Source organism: Ceratina calcarata, unplaced genomic scaffold, assembly GCF_001652005.2.
Source record: "Ceratina calcarata isolate Rehan_Ccalc_2016 unplaced genomic scaffold, ASM165200v1 scaffold377, whole genome shotgun sequence".
Classification (NCBI taxonomy): domain Eukaryota; kingdom Metazoa; phylum Arthropoda; class Insecta; order Hymenoptera; family Apidae; genus Ceratina; species Ceratina calcarata.
Genome location: NW_017160894.1, coordinates 10,562 through 25,750, shown reverse-complemented (window position 1 = coordinate 25,750; position 15,189 = coordinate 10,562). Strand labels below are relative to the sequence as shown.

General features: G+C 41.5%; 1 protein-coding gene across 1 annotated transcript in view; it reads left to right on the top strand.

Moving 5' to 3' along the window:
- The window catches only part of LOC108625862 (cholinesterase 1-like), a 48,158-nt gene extending 33,612 nt beyond the window's left edge, over positions 1-14,546 (top strand). Inside the window, exons 4-7 of the mRNA XM_018026190.2 lie at positions 10,788-10,944; positions 11,044-11,364; positions 14,041-14,185; positions 14,282-14,546. Coding sequence (XP_017881679.1) covers positions 10,788-10,944; positions 11,044-11,364; positions 14,041-14,185; positions 14,282-14,456 — 798 coding nt within the window. The 3' untranslated portion in view covers positions 14,457-14,546. The remainder of the gene's footprint in view (positions 1-10,787; positions 10,945-11,043; positions 11,365-14,040; positions 14,186-14,281) is intronic.
- The last annotated feature ends 643 nt before the right edge of the window (positions 14,547-15,189 follow it).

Below are 15,189 nucleotides of genomic sequence, written 5' to 3'. Positions count from 1 at the left end.
GTCGTATTTTACATGTTCGACTAGTTACACGTTAAGGGAAATCGAAAACAATAAGCTGGCAAAAGTTCTTCCGTACGGATTATGGTAGGGTTTTTACCTGCCTACAATGTGTCTACGGCTACGGCAAAAGGCAATCCAGGCGTCGACGGTTGGTAGCTGCAAGTCGCGGAGATACCGAGTGTTTAACACGTGGGGAATGTTGTAAATATGACAAGGAATCGTAGGTGATCGTACGTGAATAACGATTAAGTGTATTAATTGTTATTCATAATAACGCACGAACAACAATTTCCTTGCATTGTTATTCATGTAGTTTGTTAAACGCTTCGTACTGAGCGGAGCGCTTGTTCAAACGCGTGAAAGGCCGGGCGGCCGGATCCGAGCCAACGCTCCCGAGTCGGAGCCTGCGTCGGCCGAGCGCTCTGATTGGTCCGTGTTTTTCATTTATAACTCGGTAACCAAGCCCCATTCTGCATTTTGCAAAAGGAAACTGTTGTTCAGGAAGACCCTCCCAATCTGCCATTTTCGGCTCCAACACCTTTTCTGGGTCACCCTGTATACTTGCATGAGTACTGCGCATGCGTTGTTAGAGAGAAAGAGATTGTAATCTTCGTCTTCTTTCTCTTTATATTTACGAGTCACGTTTGTGGTTGACTTCTGTACTCTATTTGTAATATCCCTATGGTGTCACCCCCCTGGAATAGAGAGAATGGGGCGTAGTACACGAGATGTCACTGCGTGCGAGTGAAGGAGATGGAATGTACAAATGTAGTCAATGATACTTCTGTGGGGATTGGACTAATAACTTCACGTGTTCTTGGCTTGAAGACTTTATTCCAACTGTGTCATCTAGTACTCTAAGTACGTGCCGTACTTTAGAATAAATGTCTGTATCGTCGAAACCTTTCCAACATGGAAAAATTTCGTAATTCAAAGTTTATGAGGATGAGGACGTTTTAGGGGGTAAATAAAACTCAGATTTGAGCCAGACAATTTAAAGATATTTATTGGCTCGACAAAAATGATTAGGGGAAAAAGCCATGTGGCATAAAAAACCCCTTGAATGAATTGTATATTGATAAAAGAATCGATGAAAGTGCAACGGTCAACTGTATGAATGTGTGTGTGTTGTGTGTTAAGAGCAATTGCACGTGGGGCAATTGCTCTACGGATCGTAAGTACGATCGCATTAATCGGCATAGAGCCGTCGTAATGAGAATCAGAGTGGTTACATGAAGTAACCACTCACGGGTCATAAGTGATTATGACCGCGTCATTCAGTACGCAACTGAGAACCTGTGAAGGTAGAATGGCTACACGGGTAGCCACTCACGGGTCGTGGATACGACCGCGTTTGATGAAATTATTCGGGATTGACCGAATCCCGCACTCGCGAACGCAGTATGACACCGTTCTCGATCCGAACTGCACCGATTCCTCGAGACGACTGATTCAAAATTATATGTTGATAGGCTGAGAACATCCGCACGTGAGGGGAAAATGTTTAAACAAAATACTCGCCATGAAAGGCAAAGGAAAACCGTTGAGTTATTTACGATCCGCACGTGTTTACGTTAAGACTGATACGAGACAACATTAACAAAGACCCTGCCTTGACTCGTATTTCAAGGCATAGGGCTATTCCCGGTGATCTACGGCCCGAACCACTTGAAACGAAAAAATCCTTCGGTCGCATTCAAATTGTTACTTCCGCGATCGAACAATGTTCCTAGACTGGGAACTAGCGCTCGCTAGTCTGGGAATAGAACTACCTAGGCCGGGAACTAACAGTCCCTACACCACCCTCCTCGCTAAAAACGGCGTTACAAAGGGTGAACTCTCTTTGGTATATACTACTTCGGTATAAATTTAGTACAAAAATACAGTTTCTTTGGATTTATAAAAAAAATATTGCAAATATTGCACGCAACGCACTTATTGCCTAAATTGCACGGTCTTACTTTCTACCTTAAAATTAATATCAGCTAATGTATACGCTGGTTTCAGTCTGTCAACTGATACATTTGTATCTCGCCCGTTAATCCTAATGACAAAAGTTTTCTGGTTTCTTTGGATAACGGGATATGGTCCGCAGTACGGTGCTTGCAATGGCCTTTTGACCGTATCACGCCTTAAAAATACATGCTGTGTTGTCGCTAAATCTTTATAAATGAACACAGACTTTTCTCCATGGCTTAAAGTTTGGACCGGCCGCAGCAATCGCATATGTCTACGCAACTGGTCAACAAACTGCGCTATTTCTTGAGTGCTGTCTCCCTCTATGAGGTTGCCGGGTAGCCGCAGTGGTTCTCCATACAACAACTCTGCCGCTGGTGCTTGTGCGTCCTCCTTGACGGCTGCTCTTATACCGAGCAACACCGCAGGGAGAACTTCCGACCAAGTCCCGTCTTTCTGACAGCATATAGCTGCTTTCAGCTGCCGATGAAAACGTTGCACCGCCCCATTTGCCTGGGGGTGATACGCTGTCATCCGATGATGTTCCATTCCAAGAGCCCTTGCCAACGATTTGAATAAGCGCGATTCAAACTGTCGCCCTTGGTTTGTCGTAATTCTTAATGGTACACCGTATCTGGCAATCCATCCTTCGAAAAGTGTAAATGCCACTGTCTCTGCACCAGCATCGCAGATGGGAAATGCTTCTGGCCATCTAGTATATTTGTGCACGACAGTGAGACAGTACGTGTACCCATTTGACGACGGCAACGAACCCACCAAATCAACATGTACGTGCTCGAAACGTGCAGTCGGAGTTACAAATTTCCCAACTGGCGACGAGACATGTCGCGTTATTTTGGACGCCTGACACTCCAGGCAAGCCCTTGCCCACTCTCGGCAATCTTTTTTTACTGCAGGCCAAACGTACCTGCTGCAGACCAGTCTAACCGATGCTCTTACTCCCGGATGCGCCAAGTTGTGCAGGCGATTGAAAACATCTCGTCTGAATTGACTGGTCACAAACGGTCGGGCTTGACCTCTTGATATATTGCAATAAACATCTACGTCAGGCTCCACCATCTTGATCCGTTTAATCTGGAGTCCTCGTGAGTTGATTAACGTCTCGTTTAATTCCTTATCCGTCTGTTGAGCAGCAGCTAGCGCGCGGTAATCGAACGGCGCTACTAGCTTCTCCACACGTGATAAGGCGTCTGCAACAACGTTTCCCTTGCCTGAAACATGTTGGATATCCGTCGAGTATTGCGCGATTAGACTGAGATGGCCAAACTGCATCAGTTTGCATTTATCCGGCTTCTGCTTGAGAGCGTAAACTAATGGCTTGTGATCGGTGTATATTGTGAACTGCCTTTCTTCGAGCGCATGCTTGAAGTACTTAATGGCAGAGTACACCGCAAGCAACTCTCTGTCATATGCACTATACTTCTTCTGCGCATTGTTAAATTTACGCAACGAGAAGGCCAGTGGCTGCCACCCGTTGTCCAGTCTCTGTTGTAAAACTGCACCCATGGCTGTATCGGATGCGTCTGCATTGACGCTCAGTTTCGCTCGAGCCGCTGGATGGGCCAAGCATGCCGCTTTCGCTAATGCCTCCTTTGTCCGTCGGAATGCCGCTTCGGTTTCGTCGCTCCAAATCACCGGTTCCTTCTTACTGGCACCTTTCAAGCACCCTACCAACGGAGCTTGGATCTCAGCTACCCCAGGAATGAATCTTCTGTAGAAGTTCACCATTCCAAGGAACCTACTAAGCTCCGCCTGATTCTTTGGCTTCGGAAGATGTGATGCCTTCGTTAGAAACCTCATAACCTAATAACTGTACACAAGATTTACAAAAGGTAGACTTAAAAATATTAATAACGATACCATAATCCGTAAGACGCTTAAACAACGTTTTAAGATGACGCAAATGTTCACTCTTGTCTTTGGACGCGATAATCAAATCATCTATGTACGCATAGCAAAAATCGAGTCCACGCGTCACTTCATCGATAAATCTCTGGAACGTCTGCGCGGCGTTCCTCAAACCAAAGGTCATCACTGGGAATTCAAATAATCTAAATGGCGTGACGATAGCCGTCTTCTCGATGTCGTCTTCCGTAACCGGAATCTGGTGGTATGCACGCACCAGATCGATTGTTGAGAAAACGCTACATCCATGCAATGACTGGGCAAAGTCCTCGATATGTGGCACGGGGTACCTATCCGGCACCGTCCTGGCACTCAAGGCTCGATAGTCCCCACAGGGACGCCACTCACCTCCCTTCTTCGGAACAAGGTGACAGGATACCGGCGGACCTGGCGTGGTGGCGATATGATGCACTGTGGAGTGCTTCGGCATCTTATACTGCGCGGAAGGCTTGGTGATATGTACATACCTACCAAGCAACTACCGCACTTCGCAAACAGATACTGCTACAACACTTCACACCGTACACGAATTGTCTATCGACACACCCGCGATTACGCTTAAACTAGTGACGCTATCTACAAGGCGCTTATTTTTTAAATCGACTAGTAGTCCGAAATGACTTAGAAAATCCGCACCTATAATCGGTCGCGATACGTCGGCTACAATAAATCTCCACATAAAACTACGGCGCAAATTTAAATCTAAATCTAAAACTACTTGTCCGTACGTCGCGATAGGCGTTCCGTTCGCGGCAACCAGCTCGAAATCCGTTCGAGTCCGTGGACCACTGAGTCTCACCCGCGGAAAAACACTGACGTCAGCCCCCGTATCGACGAGGAACTGCGTCTTTGTCACGGCATCGTTTATGAAAAGGCGACGCGTCACATTACCCGGTTCGCCGGTCGCCATTAACGTCTCACGCTCGTGTTTTCCGGCGCTTTATAATTACAAGGGGGAACACACCGGTACGCTTTTTCTTTGAACCGCCAGTGGTAGAAACACATACCCCCACGCTGCTCGTTCCTTTCCGGGAACTGGACCTCCCTCTTGGTTGGTTGCGCCCTCGCGATTGCGATCGACATGGTGGTCGATACTCCCGGCACAGATTCTCCGTCACCGCCGCTGCGATCTGCTTTAACAGCCGATCCATGTTGGTACACTCGGCGACGGTACTTCCCCTTCCGGGGGGACTTATCTCGTTGACGTTGTCTGCGAGCGCCGCCATCTTGTCCAACGTCGCATCCTCTGGTGGCCAACACCGTCTGGACGTTTGTTGGAAGTCTATTCTTCCAAATCGTCTTTAAAAGATCCTCCGGCATGTCCGCCTCCGCGAGAGTCTTTAACATCCTCTTCTCCTTCGAATAAGAGAGCCTGGCTATGAATTCTTGCTTGAGCTTCTCAAACTTCCCATTTTCAGGTGGATTAATTAGGATGTCTTCCACCTCAGCTGCAGTCTTCGCATCTAATTGCTCCAACACGTGCCCGTAACGCGTTGCGTTCTGCGTGATTCCCCGCAACGCAAATTGGCCTTCCAGAAGCGCGAACCACCGGCCAGAATTTAGACATCCTGAGACTTACAGCATTCGTTTCTTGAGGATTCCTTCGCAGCTGCCTTTCCTTTTTCAGCCATTATTTTATTTTTTTTCCGAAATTCGTCAGGGACACCAAGTGTGGGGATTGGACTAATAACTTCACGTGTTCTTGGCTTGAAGACTTTATTCTAACTGTGTCATCTAGGTTAGTCTGGGACTAGAACTCCCTAGGCCGGGAACTAACAGTCCCTACACTCCTAACAAATAGGTCAGTAGAGATTACAATTTTCTGATCAACTTCTATATCCAGTCGAAATATTTTGAAGAATGTATCAAAAAAGCATGCATCTCGCATCATGCATGCAATGGAGGCATTTTCGAGAAAAATATTTCAGACGAAACTTTTATATTTTTTGCATACAATCCGAATAAAAAATAAGTACCTTCTAAAACAACTTCCGGCCTGAAAATCCCATTTCTGATTAATACCGGAAATTGCAACTACCAACATTTAATAGTGTAGAAGAGCAGAATTAAAGGTGTGTGTACACATCTTTAATTACGAATTTGCGCAAGGTGTATGCACACACTTTTAATTCTGCTCTTCTACAATACAGCATACTCGTATTAGTTAAGAAAATCTTTTAGACCTTCAATAAAAATCACTCTCCACCATTTTAATAGAAGTGGACGGATGGTCTAAAACAACCTGTATATCCATATTGATTACCTGGATTACCATCAAAGCTCAACAAAAACTTAAGCAAAAAATGTTGCAGAACAATGCTTTATAATAGGGTAATTTAATGCTAGTTTATGAACACATTGTCATTTCTCATCAATAAAGAGACTGCAACTATTTAATAAACATAGCTCGATATATGTGTACAGTAATTCCTATAAATATTCGGACGTTGTAGTAGCTGAGAACTATCGCTTTACATTGTTAGTTATAATACATTTATCAGATTTACTCTTGTTGAATAATGCACTTCCTCCACGTATACTATACTATGTATGAAAATATATCCTTCATTCTTTATTGTTTTATACATGTTTACTTATTACGAAAAATGAGCCCAATTTCGTCATTTCAAAAATATCCGGACATTTAACAATACCTTATTATTATTTATTCATAAAATGAATTACAGCATTTCTGTGATGTTTTGTTGGGTACACCTATCGTTGAATTACTACAAATAAACGACTGAGCAAACAGCAATTATTTGGATCAAATAATTTTGCGTTATTTATTACTATTCTACTGTTATACGAGTTCTTAATATTTTATTTGTTTTATCGGTGTCTTTTTAATGTTACGATATAGTGAATCCCATAAGTTTTCGATGGAATTTAGATTCGGTAATTGTAGCAAGATGTAGCACTTTAGGACAGCTATGTATATAATATTCTTGTGCAACCCAACATTTGTGCTTCGGATCATTGCCTTGATGAAATCTGTGCCCATTTCTACTGCACTTTGTGTTCAATTTTCATTGAATATGTTCCAATATTTACTTTTATCTAAGACAATTATCATCAACAAAAATTAGTTCTATCCCAGTAGCGGACATACACCTCCATACTATTAATCATCCGCCAGCATAATGTACTATTGATAGAAGAACTTTTGTTTCAAATTGAGTATTAGCTTCTTGCCAAACTAATTGTTGTCTAACTCATGTAGAACTCTCAAGGTTTTTGTGAGCGAGAAGTACGTCTTCCCACATTGGGATTTCATTTGTCCTCCAGATTAGGTAGTCATTCTTGACGCCGCAAATTTTTCTTCTCTCTCTCTTCTCGTTGCCACTCTAACTTTTTCTTTCTGCCTTTCCAAAACATTCCTCTAGTCTTCCTCTTCACTTTCTGAATTATAATGTCTTTCTTCTTTTAGATCATATTCCTCTATCGTGTGCTCTCTATCCTTCAGCCATTTGTTATTCTCCCCTACTCTGTTTCTTCTATTCACTGTTCTAACACACTCTTTTATCAGATTTATTCCGTTTCTCCTATTTTTCTCCTGAAATTTCATTGCTCTTATTAGTGCTTTTTCATTTATTTCTCTCTGCTTCGTTTCTTCCGTTACTACATAGTTCGCCGTTTGCTTCTCCAGCCTAAGTATCCATTTAATATACTTTCTCTTTATTCTTTCCAACTTTTCCTCTTTCTTCCATTCCCAGATTTCCGCCCCATACAGTGCTACGCTTTCTACCAATGCCTCGAACATTCTCATCCTCCTTTCGAAGTTTCCTTTGAAGATTCTTTCTCCTATACTCCACGTCTTTTTCATTACCAAGATCGCCCTCCTGAATCTCTCATTTATATGATTATCTGCTCTTTCGTTTTTCTGTAGAATATATCCCAGATAGCATATCTCCTTGACTTCTTCTAATTTTTCTGGTCCCCATCTCCACTCTCTCTACCTTCTCACTCTTCTACCATTCTCTAAAGCTACTACCTTTGACTTTTCAGCACTTAAATTCAATCCTTTTTTCTTTACAAATTTCCAAATCTCCACCTCTCTATCCTCTTCTTCCCTTAGTTTCACAATTGTTTTTCTTTCTTTTCCTCCTAGTAGGCTTATAAAATGATCTCTTCATTCTATTAACTCTATGTTTTCATCTATCCCTGTACTTCCCTTTCTGTATTTGTTATATTTCCACACCTCCGCCTCAGTCTTTATATTTCTTATCTTTAGTTCTTCATCCTCTTCCATTTTTATCTTTTCTTCTTTACACCATCTTCTGTATTCTTTTGTTTCTTTTATAAACATCTCTCTCTCCACCTTGCCTTTCTTCATTTCCCTCAACATTCTCCTGAGTTCTCGTTTCTTTTCTCTACATGCTTTGCTATGCCATTTCCTTTCACCCATACTCCACCTTCTAATCTTCTTCTCCTCTTTCAAGATTGCTCCATGCACTTTCTCCTTTATCTCTTTCCAACCCTCCTCTGTCCCTCCCATAGTCCTGTTCCATCCTCTGCAGTTACCGTGACAGTGTTCAATTCCCTCCTATGATCATATGCACTTTATTACTTCTCTCTCATCTTCTTTTTCCTCGTTAGTTGTTTCTTTCCTCCCCTTCATCCCTCTTATCGTAAACTCTATAGGTAAGTGATCCGATTCCGTCCTATCCCCTTCTTTCAGGTTGCATATCTCTTTATGTGCCTTATCATTCGTTACCACGTAATCAATTACTGATGTTTCTTTTTCTCCAATGTACGTCCACCCTCCTGTTTCTTCTCTGGATCCATTTTCCATCATCATACCTAGCTATGCTATTTTATCCAATAAGACCTTGCCCTCTTCGTTTATCTCTTTGTTGTTCGATCTTCGACTATTTTCTCCATTTTCCCCAATTTCCTTTATTGGGCCTCCTTCATCTCCCGTTCGAGCGTTAAAGTTTCCTGCCAACACTATACAGTTCTCCCTCTTTCCCTCAATCTCGTCTTCTATCTTCTCCAGCCTGTCCTTTACTCCTTGAGAGTATACAATGTAAATCTTCCATCTCCTTTCATCTCTCTTCCCGCTTAGCTTCAGAATTCCATCATCCACCTTTATCATTTCTTTGCACCCATTTTCATTTCCACCTTTCCCATTCCCTCCCTCACTGGCATTATAATTCTTCCTTGTGCTCTTCCTTTCTTATGTTTTTTCTTCGCTGGAATACAGAACCAGTCTTATCTTTTTTGTAGGTATTTACTCATATTTTCTCAGGTGTTTTCTTCTATCCATGTTTCCACCATTCCTATCACATCGTGCGATAATAGATATTTCTATGTCTCATCACATTTGCTTGCCACTCCTACTATATTTCATATACATATCCTAGCATCTTCCGCTTTCTTCCCTTTTCTCACTCCCCCCCCCCTCTTCTTAACGCCACCTACCTCCTCTTTCCTCTATTATGTTCTGTCTTTTGTCATCCCACACAAACTTTTTTTCTCCTATTGTCAGTCTTCTATATCCTACCTTCGATGTTCTTACCTATGCTCTCTTCTCTCTCGCCCTCTCTCTGAGTTTCCCTTGTACCAATCTCTTCTTTTTTGACAGATTATCATGTATACATATTCCTGTTTTTCGTGTTTTCTTTCTTTACTTCACCTCCCTTTTTTCTTCCCAGCTCCTCAGTTCTGCCAGTATCATTTCTTTTCCTTTCCCTCTACCTATCTTGATGGCCTTATTGACTTCCACCTCAACCTTCAGTTGCTTGGCTAAGAAGTTTTCTCCTACTCTTTCCTTCCATTCTGTTCCCTTTATGATAACGTTGAGTTTTCTCTTCTCTCTCTCTCTCTTCTTTCTACCATCTTATCCAGCTGTGTGATTCTTCCTTTCTGTTCTCTTATTTTTCCCTCCAATTCTTCCCTTTTGGCTCTCCATTCGTATCTCTTCCCCCCACTTTATCATTTCTTCTTTGTACTCTTCTCTCATCCTTTCTATTGTGTGTCTATTACTTTCTTCTATTATTTTCTACAACCGCCCTTACATCATCTTTTTCATAAATTCCTCCATCATGTTTTCATCCTTTCTTGGGTGATCTTTCTATGATCCTGCTCTTTCTGAATGCCTCCATTTCTTCTTCCTTGTCCTTTTCCCCTGTTTCATCAGATACCTCTCGCTTTCTTTTTCTTCTAAGGAGTCCGTCTAGACTGCTTACAGTGTTAGATCTATATCTCCCCAATCTTTCTGCATTTGTAGGTCTTGCTTTTGTCTCTTTATTCTCATTCATCCTTTCCGGTAATTTTTCATCGTCTACTCCCATCTATTCCTTCAGGACATTTCGGAATACAAATGGTTACTTTAAGATTCCTCTGTGATAAATGACTAACTGAACAAATTATTTTTATCTTTTCGAGCCATTATCGTAGTATTTGGATATTATTCTTGACGTAATGTGGTTCTATGATTGATTATTGGTGTTATGTTTACAAAATATTAAAAGGAGACACTTTACTAATTTTTTAAGGAGAATAAAAACTGTAAGATATATCTACTGTCCAAATATTATTGCAGCCTTGGTTGTAACAAAACATGTACAAAAAATAATGAATACAGGATTTATTTCCATACATGTGCATAGGAGATTAAATGTATTAATCTACTACATAACAATAACTTTGATGAACGTATTGTAATTAAATGTGTAAGGAGACAATTTTGTAACTACTGTAATATTTATGAGAATAACTGTACGTGAACGTTGACTTAGTATGGGATGAACAGAGAGGAGTGATATGATAATGAGAAACTGTAATGTCATGAAAAATTGCATTACAGACAGTCAATTACAAAAATCCCTTGTCCATTATTATCACTAATTATCTTTCGAACTAAAATTTAGATATTGTTTATACTTTAATGAATGTTACAGCAACGTCACGTCGAATTTGGAGTATTTCTCCCAAGTATAGACGACAAATCTCCAAATCCGTTTATGCCGCAGCATCCGTCGGTCATGATGCAAAAGGGCGTTCAAGTTCCTTTGATGATTGGTTTCAATAGCAACGAGGGCTCGATGTTTCTGTCTCGTAAGTTATTTTGTTTCATCATAGAACAGTAAGTCTCGTGTACAAACTTTCCATATTTACATACCCATTTAAATTTTAACGCATTTTGGGGATCTTCAGCATTCCGACAAAACGATACCGAGTATCTCGTGGCGACCAGTGAGAATTTCGAAGTGGTGATGCCTCTGGAGCTGCGGACGCAAGTTAAGAAGCATGGGATCACTCCGAAAGATGTGAAACGCTTGTACTTTGGAGACAAACCGGTTTGCGAGGAGACGATACAGGAATATGCGGATTACATAAGCGATGCTCTACTCCTTCAAGGCATTTACGACGTGATAGATATTCAAGTAGAGAAGGCTACGCAGCCCACATATTTCTACAAATTCGTACTCGATATCGATACGTGGACGAAACTCGCGTTTCACATTACTCTTCCAGGTATTCATTTTATTCCTATATTCTATATATGCAGGGTGCCAGAAAAAGTGTTGGAGCCGAAAATAGCAGATTTGGATGGTCATAGTGAACAACAATTTCTCTTGGGAAAATGGGGCTTAGTTACTGAGTTATTAACGAAAAACACAGATCAATGAGAACGCTCGGTTGGCGCGAGCTCCAGCTCAGGAGCGTTGACTCGGATTCGAAACAAGCGCTCCGCTCAGTGCGAAGTGTTTTAAGAAAATAACGAATAATAAATCACATAAATGACCATGCAAGGAAATTGTTGGTTCTCTATTATGAATATCAATTAACACACTTAATCGCTTTTCAAGTAGAATGGATACGCAAAAGAAGAATTTGGTCAACGTGTCAGCGTACTGATCGGATCTTTGCTGCTCGCAGGTAGAACAGCTGATCTTCGGCTCAGGGAAGGAATGACATTTCACTGCACGATCACTGTCACTCTACACTTAGAAACTATAACACACTAAGATCGTTGCCCCTAGGTTCTATCAATACACGTCTTTGATAAGAGTTGATTGTTTTTATACACAAACTCAACATCAATACACTACTGTCACTTATCACTTAAAAATTTTTGAACACTTGCAACTGTTGCTCCTACACTCGAACATTAAACATCCCCGAAAGGAGCCGATTGTTTTTCATTCACAAACTGAACTTCACTGCACATTCACTGTCCGCGTAGCCCATGAACTAAAAGGTGCGTGAAGGGCGCAACTCGATCGGGATGACGCTCTTTGTATCGGCATCGGCGGATAACCATCTTCGCGCTAGGCGAACACCCGGATCATTTCATAATACTCTGTTGGATTTTTCGGGCTCCATCATTGAATTGAGGTGCACGACTCGATACCTACTGATCCGTCTCTCACAATTTGCCTATGGGAAAATTTTCCCCACTCGATGGCCAAATTCGTTAGTGAAAATTTGTTTAGCAGCCTTGGAAGTAACCCGACCTTCGATTCCTTATCATATTTACAACATTTCCCACGTGTTAAACACTCGTTGCCTGCGTGACTTGCAGTCAACGAACGTCGACGCCTGGATTGCCCTTTGCCGTAACCGTAGATACACTGTTCGCAGGTAAAAGTCGTGCCATAATCCGTACGGAAGAACTTTCGCCAGCTTATTGTTTTCGATTTCCCTTAAAAATACATGTTCGATAATGAAATGTGCGTTTGACTAGTTGAACGCAATAAAAGATGTCCTTCTACTTTTGTTACCACTAATGCCACATGGAGTACATACCCGCGAGTCGTATTTCACGCGTTCAACTAGTTATACGTTAAGGGAAATCGAAAAGGAAAGCTCTTCCGTACGAATTATGGCATGGCTTTTACCTGCGTACATTGTGTTTACGGCTTCGGCAAAGGGCAATCCAGACATCGACGTTTGCTAGCTGCAAGTCACGCAGGCATCGTGTGTTTAACACGTGGGGAATGTTGTAAATATGATAAGGAATCGAAGGTCGGGTTACTTCCAAGAGTGCTAAACAAATTTTCACTAACGAATTTGGCCATCGAGTGGGGAAAATTTTCCCATAGGCAAATTGTGAGAGACGGATCAGTAGGTATCGAGTCGTGCACCTCAATTCAATGATGGAGCCCGAAAAATCCAACAGAGTATTATGAAATGATCCGGGTGTTCGCCTAGCGTGTTATCTGCCGATGCCGATACAAAGAGCGTCATCCCGATCGAGTTGCGCCCTTCACGCACCTTTTAGTTCATGGGCCACGCGGACAGTGATTGTGCAGTGAAGTTCAGTTTGTGAATGAAAAACAATCGGTTCCTTTCGGGGATGTGTATTGATAGAACCTAGGGGCAACAATATTAGTGTGTTATAGTTTTTGAAGTGTAGAGTGACAGTGATCGTGCAGTAAAATGTCATTTCTTCCCTGGGCCGAAGATCAGCTGTTCTACCTGCGAGCAGCAAGGATCCGATCGATACGCTGACACATTGACCGTGACCCATCTTCCTCGGAGCAGATGCACTTGCGGATAAATGGATAGGTCCAATCTGTAATGTTTTTGCATTTTTTTAAATTAAATGTTCGCTGCAACTTTTTAAGTTCTCTATTTCTCGGGTCTATATTTTAGTTATAAGCGATTAAAAATTAGCCCTCTTATTACTGGTTCTCATGTACAACCTGAGTCTAAAAGTTTAAATGCCTATATACTTCACAGCGGTTACGTTCGGGTAAGCATGTTGTACATTGCGAACCACCACCTGTACTATATCGGGTCTCTGACTAGTACTGGTCCCCAAAACACAACCTGTACAGGCAACAATAACCATTAGTACTTAGAGTTTTTGAATGCACGTTACCTTTGCAAGGTATGATAGGCTGAAGACCGGTTTTCCTATTCGATTGCTAATAATTAAAAAAATTTAGCCGTACTGTAGATTTTTGCCTTATTTTGGTTTCTAGAATCACCACTTAAAATTTCTCCCACCAGTAGTCGAATGTCCAGTATAAGTTTAATTAAACATCCTTCTGTGCGTTGTAACTTGCGTTAACTTTAGAATACTCTGAGATTCCTAATCAAATCCGCAAGTAACTACACAGATAACATTTAAACGATTTCAGTGAACTTTGAGGAAACATTTTTACTTTGAATTCACAAATCTTTTTTAAATAAACTTTGTAGGAGCGAGTCATGGAGATGATCTAGAGTTCCTATTCTATCCGTACATGGCGCAAAAATTTAACTTAGCGGCTCCGGAACCTGGTACTGATAAGTATCAAGTGATGGAATATTTCACTACAATGTGGACTAACTTTGCAAAAACTGGGTACGCTCCTCTTAATAATAATCGAAGGGGATGGAAGATGAAAGAATATAAACGAATTGCAGTTCTATTGATCTCTTTTGTTTCTCTTTATTAAAGAAACCCAACGCCAAAGATAACGGATTTGATTCCAACAAAGTGGAAACCCATCGAGAAATCAAATACGTCTTATTTGTATCTGAAGATCGACCGTACGTTGGAGATGGAAAGCAGCAGTAAAGCAGCAGACAGATGTAGGTTCGACTGGGATAAAAGACTGAAACGCAAATTATAGTCGAGTTAAACTCAATCAATTGTTTACGTCAATCGACTAATTAATCAGTTTCAACGGAAAGAGGATAGCATGATTTATCCTTCATGGATACAGCACACATTTCAATTTTCATTTAATAATCATGAATTATTAAAATTGTTTAATCTGTAATTTGTGAACATACTTTAACCCTTTCAATACTACTGCCGCCCATTCGCAGCGACCATAAAACATTCTCTAGGTACTAATGCCGCCTATTGCTGGCATCCGCGAAACGTTGTCTACCACCGTTCCACCTAAAATTGGTATTCACGGAAAGTTATGTAGGTAAGATTACTCTCCATAGTACGCATTACTTTACTATTCTGTGTTTAAAATTCTCGGCTGCTCTGTTGAGAAAGTATGTGTGTGGGGGGGGGGGGAGGCGTACTAGTGATGGGCACCATCGACTAAAAACTATCGATTTAGTTGATAGTAACCAACGATACTTTTAGTCGACTGATTTTCTGAATTATTGACTACATCGAACCAACTTCAGATGGCTGAATTATCGATAGCTCAATGGACCAAGTTCAGATGACTAATACAGGGTGTCCCAAAACTAGTGTAAGGAATTTTAATGAGAGGTTCCTGACATGATTTTAAACATTTTCCGTAGCGAAAAAGTTGTCCGAGGCGTGATTGAGGAGTTATTAACAAAAGACTTCAACCAATGAGAGTGCTCGGTTGACGCGAGCTCCGATTCGGAAGCGTT